General features: G+C 38.7%; 1 protein-coding gene and 1 pseudogene across 1 annotated transcript; one reads left to right on the top strand and one right to left on the bottom strand.

The window, feature by feature from the left end:
- The first annotated feature begins 233 nt into the window (after positions 1 to 233).
- On the top strand, positions 234 to 860 carry LOC120295809 (ethylene-responsive transcription factor 13-like). Its single transcript, XM_039317386.1, has one exon. The coding sequence runs from the start codon at positions 234 to 236 to the stop codon at positions 858 to 860; it is 627 nt and encodes a 208-aa protein (XP_039173320.1).
- A 2,549-nt stretch (positions 861 to 3,409) lies between these two features.
- On the bottom strand, positions 3,410 to 4,622 carry LOC120295808 (annotated as a pseudogene).
- Positions 4,623 to 13,770: the final 9,148 nt, after the last annotated feature.

The following is a 13,770-nucleotide window of genomic DNA, read 5'->3' as shown; positions in this document are numbered from 1 at the left end:
ATGGTCTTTTCAGCTCCACTCTTACTCCAGAAACCATCTCATCCCTTCGATTTCAGTGCTCCCAAAGCTTTAAACTCTAGCCAGAAACCAAAATGCTTCAAGAAATTTTCAGTCCTTTTGAGACAGATCGATTTGATACTTTTAAATCCAGTTGTGAGCATCTCCTTGGAGATGATGATGGTGGTATCGACGCAACAATTTATGCACCAATTCATGCACTGACTACTGCCAGCATGTGCTCAAGGAATTCAAGCTTCAGCAATCTTTTACTGGAGGAGAGTTGGAGTGAACTGCCCCTAAAAGTCAACGATTCAGAGGACATGTTGGTGTACGGTGCTCTGTGCGATGCCCTCAATTCCGGGTGGACCATGCCTTCATCTTTGAATCGAGAACTTGATTTTGAAGCAACCACCAGTGATTTCAACAGCATTGGTCTGGCGACAAAGGAGAAACGGGAGATGGTGGAGTGCGAAGTACAACTGCCGGTTGAGAAGAAACACTATAGAGGGGTAAGGAGGCGGCCATGGGGAAAATACGCGGCGGAGATGAGGGACCCCAAGAAGAATGGGGCAAGGATTTGGCTCGGGACATATGAAACGCCCGAGGATGCAGCATTGGCCTATGACCGGGCCGCTTTTAAGATGAGGGGGTCCAAGGCCAAGCTCAACTTCCCTCATCTCATTGGCTTGGCCGAGTATGACCCTGTCAGGGTCAGATCCAAGCGTCAGTCCACCAAGCCTAGCTCGCTGTCCATGTCCAGCGATGATGACTCAACGACAAGAACGAAGAGGAGAAGGAGAGAGGTCGACATGAACGACAAGAACGAAGAGGAGAAAGAGAGAGGTCGACATGGATGCTGAGGTGGATTTCGGAAGTCCTATATCCTTTCCCATATTGGATATGGATTGGTTGGGTGGGGATGAACGGTTGATATTGTGATTGTGCAAACTGCAAAGATATTGTATTGATCAATGTAAAGTCAATCAGGTAACTCATCTTCTATAAACTATCAGTTTAGTGTTTAAGCTTGAGCAATCTTTCACCGACGGAGAAATCCAGCCTGCGGTGCGACGTGCAATCAATGTTACTGCTGAAGAAATCCTAGTCATGAGGTATAGTCAGAGAAATGTAAAGAAAAGCTCAAGTCACAGGCGATATGGTCTTGATTATTCTCAAGCCCTAACCGCATTCATAAAACCCTTTTCCATTCACTGTTTTCTGCTCTGGCTATTGTTGGGTCAAAGATTGTACATTCATAATTGCTTCAAGACATCAAGTTACATATCCTTTATCAATTCAAACAAACTTGGCCTTAGTCAAGCATTGCCATCATAAAAAGAAAAGTCGATATAGACTGAGGAGTTGGCTCGTGGTAGTTTACTTTCTTTATAAAGTACAGTTTTGCACTCAAAGAAGACTTTCCATCAATTGCATTGGTTACATGGTCCAAGATTATTATCTAAAACCAACAAGAATGTGACAGAGCTGTTGGTTTCTAAATTCGTACAATATATATAAAATTGACCCGGAAAGAAAAGAGTGCAATTTCAAGAGTTGAGTCCTTCATTGCGGCCAGAGAGAAAGTGCGAAGTGTAATAGTCTAGGGAGTTGACCAGTCAAAGAGTCAAGGGTCAAAATAAAGAAAGAAAGAAAGAAAACAGGCGGCATCAGTTAAAAAGGACGACCGAGAACTGCATTAAAGGAAGAAGGGCTTCGCCCTTTGAAGAGGAAAAGCGAGAAAATGAAGGCAAAAGGGAGAAAAAAGTAAAGGCTTGTGCATGTAGACGATGCCGTATCAACGGCGAATTGTGGTGCTTCATAGGTGTCCAAGCCTATTTTTCGTCTGTCCAGAATAATATTCGAAGCTAGGACACAAATTCAAAGTTATGTCAATTTTGAGTTGTGACGTTAGACTAAGGAGCTATTGAGTTTTAGAATTATATGGAAATGATAATTATGTGTGTTGTGGAGTTGTGGGGTTTGACAAAATTTGATTTTGAAATACAATTTGATTGAAACGAATTTATGAAGCTTTGTGTTCGAGTTATGCGTAGTAGATAATACAATTAAGGTAATAGATGAATGTTTGCTATAAATAAATTTCTTTCTTAGCACATTAGTGTCGTTTTATTGGCTAATAAGCATATCTTAGCCGAGCTATTAGTTGGAATAATGCATTCCTCAGTTTTTTTTTTTATATGACTTTTCAATTACTTATAGAAATTTGAGTGTGTCGGCTCGAGTAACTATCATAAATTAGTTTTTGGCTTTTCCTAAGTAAGTGATACTATCTCTTTTTTTTAGTTTGTACCATTCATATTCTAAAAGTAATATAGATTATGCATAGTATGAATTATGAAATGGCATTATTATTACATAAAAAGTCATAATAATTATTGGTTATTTATGAATGTTCTAGAAAAATGTGTTATGCAAGGTAATGTGGAAGTTTATATATACGTATAATGTTGCAAACTAGTTTATCAAAAAATTTCTAAATGATATGAGAAATGCTTTACAGAGGATATTTCTGGCGGATTAGCTATGTTGCGAAAATGTTATTTATTTGGTTTGTAAAATATATATTGGATTGGATTTCTGATAATAGAGGATGATCATTTGATACTTAATATGATTGTGAACTTAGTGAAGGGTTCGTGGGTTGCATATCAATTTAGGATATCCTTTTAGGCCTATGATGTTGTGTCATCAATGGATGGATTACTGACATATGATTTGATAAAGCCTAATCAATGGACTTAACCATTGATATTGGAGTTATGATGGTAGATTTAAATGAGTATTTTTTATTTGTACAAAGCTTTGTTGGAGTGGAACAACTCATATGTAATTTGATATATATTTTATACTTTGAGTTTGGATTATGAGTTTCTAGTATCACATCATATACATGCATAGTAGTTGCTTGATTATTTAGAAGAGATGAACTATGATTGCTCACTGCTCTTTAACTATGGTATGATGAACTATGGTTGCTCGCTACTCTTGAATTATGGTAGCTTACCCATAGCGGTCAAAAGAGCGAAAGTGACATGAATTGGGATTTCCGGGAGTTGAAAATAGCGTCTTTCGGGTGGAAAAACGGCAGTATCACCCCATGCTTGTAGAGTTGGGGGTGTGACAAAAAGTGGGTCAAATTGTTTATTATGGAAACCATGTGCTTAAAATATTATCTAATCACCCATGAAATTTCTCCGAACTGCCAAAATAACAAATTAAAAAATAATCCTTCGTGGAGTAGTTTAATCCCTTTATTACCCTAGTCCAAGTGACAGATGTTCAACGAAGAACATGATTCGGTGACAATCATCCGCTTTGATGTCAGCTCTTACGAGGGGTGGAAAAAAGTCATTATAATAGACAAATTCGAATAAATTTGGAAAAATAATTAGTAGCGATTGCCGGCGTTGCAGTCGGTGCGGACCTCGCCTTCGTCGCCGGTGAGCACCTGGACGTTGCCGAGCTTGGCCATGGAGACACTGAACTGGTAGTTGAAGACGTCGCGCCGGGTGGCGAGCGCCGCCACGAGCGGCCCCATCCGGGAGTCGGAGTAGAGGTACTGGTCGGTGGAGAGGAGGCCGGTCTTCCTCTGCAGGTTCTTGTAGTACGCGTTGTCGAAGGCTCTCGGCGTCGTCCTGTCGAGGTCCACGTACTCCGATGCCCACCGGCACTTCCGCTTCAGGTACTTGACATACGACGGTCAGGTCGGGTCGGGTCGGGCTTTCCGTGGACTAGTAGTTGTAGAGCCGTGATTGGACGGGCCTGCAGGCTCTTCGCCCTATCGTGTGCGCGCCTACACCGAATTTGTAACAGTTTTTACGACTTTATTGTGAAATGCAAAAATCAAGAAGAAAGAAAAAATAATGATAAAAATGTACCGCAAAATTTCATAAATTATTCCTTACATCCATTCGAAAATCACCCTTGAGACTAACGTTGCAATATAAATGATAAATAATCAAATTTCATCTCACTTTCATCTGTGAGTAAATGGAACATAGTGTTTTAGATTTTATTATATATTTTTTTATTTATTCTTTTGATTTTTGAAAATAGAAGCAATAAAAGAAGTTCACCTGAGAGAACAACCAAGTCAAGGACATTTAATCCTTGGGATTGGAAGAGCTGGAGGAGCGACGTGATGTTCTCGTGGCCCATCGGCACCTTGTCGGCCTCCCTGGCGACGGAGACTCTCCCGTCCTTGCATCCATACGGCACCATCCAGTATGGCCCGCCGGCTGACACGGTGGCGTCCCTCACGGCTGTAGCCAGACTGTCGACGCACGATGCTGTCCTCAGGCAGCTCTTCTCGAGCTCCGTCTTTATGTCGTCGATTATTTCGAACCCCCTAAGGGTCTTGCTCACTTCAGCGCTCCTCTCGCTTCCCTCATGGTTCAACAATATCGACGCGTTACATCCCTATACAAATTAATCATAATAACCAAGTTAAATGAAGTCTGGAAAAATTCAATCATTCACTTTCTTGATAGCAATCAAAATAAATAGCAGCTGGACAAACTATGTACCCTAACGACGCAGTCAAGGAAATGCAACCTCATTAGGGCAGGCGCTAATGTATAGTCCTTGATCCATTCCTTCATCATTGATCCATTCCTTCACCTTCCTGCCCACGAAGGCCTCGAATTGGGGGCAACTCTGCTGGTATTACTGGAACGACAGCCCGTACTCTTCTATCGGCACCGTCCCGAGCAGCCCTCCAGCTTGGACCGCGGCTGAAACCAAGTGAAGAGCGACCAGAAACAGCACTGATGATGCGAGAACTTCCATGATTCGACGCGATTGAGACTGACGATCGTGTGAATGTCGACCAATCGACGAGAGATCGATCGATCGATATTCGATGCTGCAGATGGTGCCTGCCTCAGGGATTTATATACGATCCCACGTTTCTTTTCAATTGAATTAGTTGGATGAGGTGTTCGAGAATCAAAGTACGTGACATCCACTCCCGGCGGTGCTGGTATGACATGCCGGCATGCAGAGTTTTGGAGTAGAATTGTAGGTTTTTCTCTTCTATCTATTTATCAAATTAGTTTATTTATTTATCGATTTAGTATTGTGCGTAGAGGATTAAATAATTAAAATCAATATGAGAATACGGGTGTGGCCAACCAAATTGACCAATGCCGTATTGGGGGACCACTACTCAGGATGAAAGCTCAATCGACGGTTTTCTAGCAAAAATGGAATAAAACAGAGAAAAAAGAAATAATTCAATCGATGGTTATTTGGACATCTTTGAGACAAACTGACACAACATAAAAAAGCAAATTATGTACATAAATCTATTTACTCCACGTTTGAATTTAATAAATCTAGTAAATTTTTTGCATTACCACGACAATATTTTTTCACCATTTTTTCCTAGATAACAATAAGAAAGACAACCCTTTTGCTACCCAACATTATCCAAAGTCGCTAATGAAATGCCTAACATATTGAGGTGGGGTTTTCAAATTTAGAGCTTCCTTCACCAAGTCTCTCCTCATCATCAACAATCTAATCCGTTCCTCAAGAAGGGGAAAAAAGGCATTCTCACTGTCGTTTGGAAGTTGGAGATGTTCTCTTTATTATATAGAAGAAAACAGTCTATGAAAGTGAATACATGTGGCATCCTCATTAAGCAAAAAAAAATCATATATCAATATGTGGAGAAAAAAAAAGTCATAAACTTATTATATTTGTGTCAATTCAGTCATAAATCTTTCAATTTGACTAATTTAATTATAAACCTTTTTAAGTTTGGCCAATTTAGTTGTAAACCTTTCGCAGGTTTGCCAATTTAGTCCGAACATTTTCACATATTTGCAAATATAGTCCTATACCTTTTGATAATTTGTCAATTTAGTCATTTTAGCTAATCTTGATGAGAAATTGCTAACAAAATGGTCTAGTGACACCGACTATTTCATGTAACATGGCCGACACTAACGTGAACAATTTTTGCAATTTTTTTAATTGCTAAATTTTGGAAGGAAATAGCAAAAATTGTCTATGTTAGCGTAGATCACAACGTTAATGATTCTCAGTTAAAATTATCTAGAATGACTAAATTGACAAATCATTAAAATGTTTAGAGTTAAATTGACAAATTGTCAAACAGTTTAAAGCTAAAGTGGCATAGTCAAAAGGTCTAAGATTAACTTGGCAAGTTGTTAAAAAGGTTTATGACTAAATTAGCTCAATTGAAATATTTATGATTGAATTGGCCGCTAACTAATAAGTTCAAGACTTTTTGAATTATTTTCCTTATGTAAGAGAGAGAATAACAAAGAAAAGCCCATAAGCATTTTTTGTTAGCATGACTCGAGGGAATTAATAGAGGCACTTGATTGATAGAATTTTGCCGGTTCCAATATTTGAAAATTTGAAAACTTAATTGCAATTTGGTGATAAAATTTATGACTTCTAATGTATGCATTCCTCTTTCTTACTGATAGTTTTTTTACGCTTACCAAGACTTAAGACACTAACATGCACAAAAAAAAAAAAATCATATATTTGAATTCAAACAGTACAATTCTGCAATTTTCTAGTTATCACATGCATATGTGATCGGATATTTCTGGCACCCACACAGCAGATCTAAAAACCTTAATTTATATATGAAAGCATCCGCAAACGTCATTGTCCTTCCCAAACAGGATAAAACGGATCGTGCCTCACGTCTCGTCATGACTAAAGCAGACAAACTAAGCATTTGAAACGTGTAGAGAATTTCATCAGTCGTCACCAAAATGCAGTTTCTCTTAGGTTCCATCCCTGATCATCCCTTCAATCTTCCACATTCAGTCATCTCAAAGCTACAGATTCTAGCCAGAAACCAAAATGCTTCAGGAAATCATCAGTCCCTTTGAGACTGATCGATTTGATGTTTTGAAATCCATTTGTGAGCATCTTTTTGAACATGATGACGATGGTGTCAACGCAACGTTTTGGGCACTAACTCCTGCGAGCATATACTCAAGGAGTTCAAGCTTCAACAGTCTTTTCCTGACGGAGAGTTGGAGCGAATTGTCCTCAAAATCAATGACTCAGAGGACATGTTTGTGTACGGCGCTTTGCGAGATGCACTCGATTTCGGGTGGACGATGTCTTCTGCTTCGAATCAATTACTTGATTTTGAAGTGACGACCATTGATTACAATGGTATTGGTCAAGTGACGGGGCAGAAACCAGAGACAGTAGAGCGTGAGGTACAAGTGGTGGTCGAGAAGATGCACTATAGAGGGTTGAGGAGGTGGCAGTTGGGAAAATAAGCAAATGAGATTGGGGACCCTAAAAAGAACGGAACAAGGATTTGGCTCGGGACATACGAGATGCCGGGGGATGCGGCATTGACCTACGACCGGGCTGCTTTTAAGATGAGGGGGTCCAAGGCCAAGCTCAACTTCCCTCACCTCATTGGCTTGGTTGAGTACGATCCCGTCCGAGTCAGACCCAAACGTAGGTACGCTGAGCCTAGCTTGCTGTCCACGTCCAGCGATGACGACTCGATGATGAGAATGAAGAGGAGAAAGAGGAAGGTTGACGTGGCTGTTGAGGTGGAGTCCGATCCCCTTTCCCAATTAGATATGGATTTATTGAGTGGGGACCAGCGGTACTTATTTTGATAATGCAAACTACAAAGACATTGTCTTGATCAGTGAAAACTCAATCAGGCCATTTATCTTTATCCTTACTCTGTTTTTTTCTGGTTGAAATTTTTATCCTAACTTAAGGAACAACAAAGATAGATAAGAGATGGAAAAGGAGTTAATTTCATAAACATTTTTTTCATTCACTGGTCTCTCCGCTGGCCAGTGTTGGGTCAACATATATCACTGACCCACACATGTTGCGTCTATTTACAGCAGCAGTTTGCTGAAGAACTTGGAATTTCTCTTGTAAAGACAGGTTCCATGTTTCTCCTGCGGTTTCTGTGTGTGATGTAAACATAATAATAGCCATAAGAATTCACATACCAGTTCATATGATGAACGTTCTATTTCCAATCAAATAGTCTCTTCGTGTGCTCACAAAGCGAACTTCTAGAAAGCGTAAAAGGACTGAAGCAAATAAGGCAACGACGTAAGAGAAAAAAAGGAGAAAAAGTTTCTCCATAACAGTCTAGTGAAAGAACTGCTTGATCGCGACAATTACCGTGCAAACGGCGGCAACCACTCACATCAGAGTGGACTCCAATGTCCTCTCTTCTCCTCCTGGCTTCATTCTCTTGCTTTCAATGCCTCGATGAGTCTTAATCATGCATTGATCTAAGGAAATGAGATCCCCATCAATGGTTGAGTTTTGTCAAGATACCGAAAGAAACAGTGTAGGGTAGGGAATAAAGACCATCATAATTGGCGGCAGATTACACGTACATGGTTCATCGGCTACGGCTATGTCCAGACAGTCAAGATTTGATGTACAAATTCGTTGCTCTCAAACAATCTAAGAGTTTAGAACACAATTCATCGGATGCTCAACTTGAATTCAATATCAGAGTAAAAGACCTACAGTTGGATCTCGTGCATCCTTTTGGCATGGGGTGATTCACTCGAGCGGGCATAGATCTCGTGTTTTGAGAGTACCTAAGAACTTCCTGATTCGACAACAATTTCTTTTGGAGCACCTCTTCCGCTTGTAAATTTGTAATTGCTTTAAAATATCAAATGACATATTCTTTATCAATTCAAACAAACTTGATCTTACTCAAGCATTGTTACCATAAAAATAAAAATAAAAAAGTTGGTATAAACCAAGGTGCTAATTCATCGTACTTAGCTTTCTTTATAAAATACTGGTCAAAGAAAAATACAGTAGCTGTAAAGAACATGACAGAGTTGATGGTTTCCAAATTTGTAAAATATATGTAGAATTGACCCAGAACGAAAAGAGTGGAATTCCAAGAGTAGAGTTGTTCATAGCAGCCAGACAGAAAGTAAGCAAGTGGGTCAAATTATTTATCATGGAAAACATGTGCTTAAAATAATATCTAGTCACCCATGAAATTTCTCCTATCTGCTAAAATAGCATACCAAATAATCCTCTGTGGAGTAGTTTAATGCCTTTATTCGCCTAGTCCAAGCGACAGATCGTCAACAACCTAAAGGCCAAAGCTTAAGCAGTCCCCTGCTGACCTATTGAATGGAAGAATCAAATAACAATAAGTAAAACGACCCTTTTGCTTCACAACATTATCCAAAATTGCCATTCGGTCGTTTGATAGCGATCGCATACATACGGTCGAGAGATGTATAAAATGCCTCACTCAAATTATGACGCCAAATTGCAGATATCGATATAGTGTAATAGTTGCGTATAATACTGTGAGAAGAGTATTTGCTAGTTAACTCGCAATATGTGAGGTTATTAAATATTATATGAATTCTCTGTAAGATTAATAGATCTATTAGAGATATGGAGAATATCTCTTAAATATCTAAGCGGTATTCTCCATATCTCTTCTTTTGATTGTGCATAGTCATATCTCCCTTTGATTGTCACAACCTTGATTGATCTTTTGACCTTAAATAGTCATTTGGTGAAGCCTTATGAATTCTTCTTTATAATATAAACACAGTAATATACATGTTTTTTCACATGTTTCTTATTTAGATCAACGTAAAAAGATAAAAGGAGATAACTAAAAGGAAATAGAAAGACATGACACCAAAAGATCTAACAAAGTCCATTTTCGAGAAAATTATTCAAAAAAGTCTTAAACCAATTATAGTTTAGTCAATTTGGTAATAAACTTTCCAATTTTATAAATTTAGTACTCAACCTTTTGACAATCTTTCAATGTAATCTTTTTGGCCAATTTTGATTTCAAAATTACAAAATTGGTGATCTAATCAATGTCAGCCACACCACATCACTAACTGTTTTCTTTGTAGGTTTAAGTAGTCCCGTAACGACTTTAAGGATACACTTTCCGGCATGTCAATTTAGTTCATTCGTGTATTTGATTCTATACTGTTTATATATAAAACCCCAAGCCAAATTCGAGGCCCCTACTCTTCTTGGGGTATCTTATCTCCACCGTGTATTTGCCCCACGACCTCCTCCTCAGTCCCTCTCTTCCGCCTTATTCGTAGGCCCCTTCTACGCCATTATCAACCTGTACTGCCATCTCGAAACCAAGCTGTTGATAAAGGGACCCACCTTAAGTATAGTGTGTCTCGCACTGAACTATCCGCAATCACCTAAAATATCATAAATTTACGTGATTCGATCCAAAATATCTATATCTACTACATAGTAGAGCCAACATCAAATAATATATTGTAATTGAAGGATCAAAGTTTCAATCATTTACAAGCTTAAATGTTCTACTCAGCTAAATTAAGTCAAAATCCACAGAATTTATAATTAAACAATTCAATTTGAATGTCAAGTTGACGGCCCAAAATCCACGCGTCCAAGCACATCCGCACCCGCACGGCCAAAGAAAGGGAACTCCGGAGCTTCTATACTTTTTTAACCCAAAAAGCAAAACTTTTCTTTTTACTCCTTTCTGGACACTTTTTGGCCCTGTACTTAAAATAGATACTATAGGATTTGTGATCTCTTCCTTTTGTACGGTTAAAGGAGTCCACGTGGAGCACTTTGTCAAATTCCTCTTCTTGGGTCAAACCTTGAAGGATTATCTCCCAAAAAAAAAAAAAAAACGCCCAAGAAAATCCAAATTTAATATAGATAAATGGGCATATTGAACCAAAATCCTCTAAAATCTCATACACGGCTCAAATTTGAAACACAATTCAGCAAAATTAGCAAAGCTCGAGCTCTGACGGTATATGTTACTGTCAATGTTGATGTCATATTCAAGAAGATGATAGTGAATGGAATCCAGAATGTCAAAATGAAAATGGGGGTCTTCTGAAAAATTAATTTCCGCAGGCATTTTCTTCCCCGTTCCTTGTGTGTTGTTTTCTTGAGCGCGTGTTTGGTTGCATAATTTCGGTAGGTGACCATGAGTGGACGGAGCAAGAGAAGTACATATGATATAGGTTGAGGACGTGGATCAAAGCAACCATAAAATGTACTTTTTCTTAATTTATTTATTTTGGAGTTTTCAAGAAGCTTCACACTGGAACACATGTTTCAAATGTTGATATTCTAGTTATTTTATATGACATATTATCAGCTATAAATCAATGTAGTCTAATTCTTAATTATCCTATGCAAAAATAAAAAGAGAAGTGATGGGTGACGTTCCTTTATTTTGAACAAGGACCATAAAGTACAGGCATGCGTTATTACATAAAAATAGTATAATATCAAATATCAAGATCCTCGTATCTGGTGGGTGCCGTTAATGTGATGAAATTTTTGGTTAATATACAATCATGCAAAACATAAGGTGGAAAAAATATTTAGAATAAATACATATTTTGATAACGTAAATCTATACAATAATTTCTTTATACAATAACTTTTTCCGATGAATCATAACTAAAAATTACAGTGAATTGTAACGATGTGACATTGAATGAGCAACAAAACCGTAATCAAGAGAAAATTTAAAGATCTGAACCTTTACAATATTTTTCTAAATCTGTCGCACCTTTTCTATGGTCCTAGATTGAGAATTTTCCAAATAAAAAGTTATGATTTATAATGACAATTTCTTGGATCATTGTGAAGCGATAAGACAGCATGCGAAGTCTAAGCTCTGATTGCAAATACTGCTTTATGCATGCTTTCTACATGAAAGTTTACAGCCCTGCAACTCTAGTTTGGTCGATAAACTTGACTCACGAGGGCTTTAAATATGTCTAAGTATGAAATGAGTACAGAATCAATCCACAAACTACATATTTCAGATGCATGTTTTTGCATATATGCATAAGTATCAATAAACGACGCGGGTCAAACGTTGCCACGCATCGCACACGAGGTTGACTTTGTGCCTGCGAGTCGTGTCTTAGACTAAGGATTAGATGGAGAGGAGCAAAGCCAGAAGAAGGTGTTCTTCGTGTGTCCTTGAACGAGGCTCCGACCATCTAGAAACACGTACAATTGGACTTCAATCGTCTTGATGGGGTCAAATATGATCCATCATTACATGCCATTAGTTTAAAGCTTTGTCACATTATCATTTTCTGATATAGTGAATGTACATTGTTGGATTATCATAATTACTATCAAGTGACCATGGCTGCAAGCCCAGAAAGCTCCAGCTGCCATGGCCTCGAGCGCCAAATCTCCACTGCTCCACGAGCTCGATGAAACTCGAGCAGTCATGATCGCGGTTGACGAAGCTCAAATGGCCATGGTTGCGAGCTCGAAGAAGCTTCAATTGCCATGGCGCGAGCTATGGAATCTCCTTTGCTCTGCTCAAGCACAAGCCGAAGCTTAGACCAATCTGACTTCGACTCTCGTGATTGCAACTTTATCCACAACATAGGCAGCAGCTCTTCATCCCATGGGAAAATTGTTCAAAAAGTCTTAAACCTATTGCATTTTTGCTTTAGTCTTAAATATTTCAATTTTGCCAATTCAATCCTAAACTATTTTACTTGTTATCAAATTGAGTTCATCCGATTAATTTTAGCTATAAATTACCGACATGGTCAATCAATGCTGATGTGGTGCTTTTTAATAATATTTTAATAATTTTTACCGTCATGCCCTCACTACATGAAAGTGAGGACTCACAAGGGCCACAACACCCTTGTCGGATTTGGCAAGGCGAGGGTGGTCCTCGCCTTGCCAAATCTGTCAAGGCATCGTGGCCCCGCCCCAAGCCTGGTGAGGTGGCGATCGGCTAGCCCTCTCTTGTGGCTGGCAAGGGCCGTCAACCCTCAACTCTAGCTAGCAAAGGTAGGCCGATAACCCTTGCTAGCCCTAACCCAAACCCCCCAAAAAAAAAGTAAACAAAATTCAAAATTCAAAAAAATTATTAAAAAAGCGCCACGTAAGTGCCGCTTGGCCATGTCAATAATTTTCGGCCAGAATTGGTCGGATAGACTCAATTGGTAAGAAATGAAAATGTTTATGACTGAATTGGTAAAATTGAAAGATTTATAATTGAATTGGCAAAAGTGTAATAAGTTTATGATGTTTTGGACAATTTTCCCTCCCCTAGATAGTCCCTAGCAAGGACAACTTACTAAAGCTCCAGTCTCCCTCTCCCACACCTCTCATCCACAATTTGGCCAACGTCTTCACCAAGAAGGGGGCGATGAAAAATGATAATTCAAGCAAGGTTGTGATTTGGGAAATTAACGCTATTATTTTAGACATTGGTTCATACTTGAGTTAAAGTTAATAGTCACGTAGATTCAACTAAAAATAAAAACACCAACATTGGCATTTTTAATTAGCCAAATCAGGCAGAGTTATGTGAGGGATTTCATTGCACAAATTTAGTAAGTCTTATGATTTGATTGTACTATTTTGAAAGTTTAAAAATTTAGTTGCACTTTTTTAACGATGTCATTTTAGGCAATGGTTCATACTTAAGTTAAAGTTAACGATCACATAGAAAAAGAGAATAATAGCAACAGCCACGTCGGATTTCTTAATTAGCCAAATCGGGTAGAGTTAAGGGAAGGACTTTATTGTACCAATTCGGCAAGTCTTAGGACTTTTGCATTTTAACGACTTAGGCCTTCTGGAGCGCTTACCAACTTTTATGAATTTACTAGCACAAAAAAAAAAAAAAATGTGATTGGATCTATACGGCACCCGCGCATCAGATCTAAAAATCACAATTTAGATACAAAAGCATGCGCC

This window comes from Eucalyptus grandis, chromosome 7, assembly GCF_016545825.1.
Source record: "Eucalyptus grandis isolate ANBG69807.140 chromosome 7, ASM1654582v1, whole genome shotgun sequence".
In the NCBI taxonomy this organism is placed as follows: Eukaryota; Viridiplantae; Streptophyta; class Magnoliopsida; order Myrtales; family Myrtaceae; genus Eucalyptus; species Eucalyptus grandis.
The sequence above is the reverse complement of the archived record's forward strand: the minus strand, read 5'-3'. Positions and strand labels throughout refer to the sequence as shown.

Coding starts and splice junctions, on each gene's coding strand:
- LOC120295809 (XM_039317386.1), top strand. CDS start 234: ATGTGCTCAAGGAATTCAAGCTTCAGCAATCTTTTACTGGAGGAGAGT.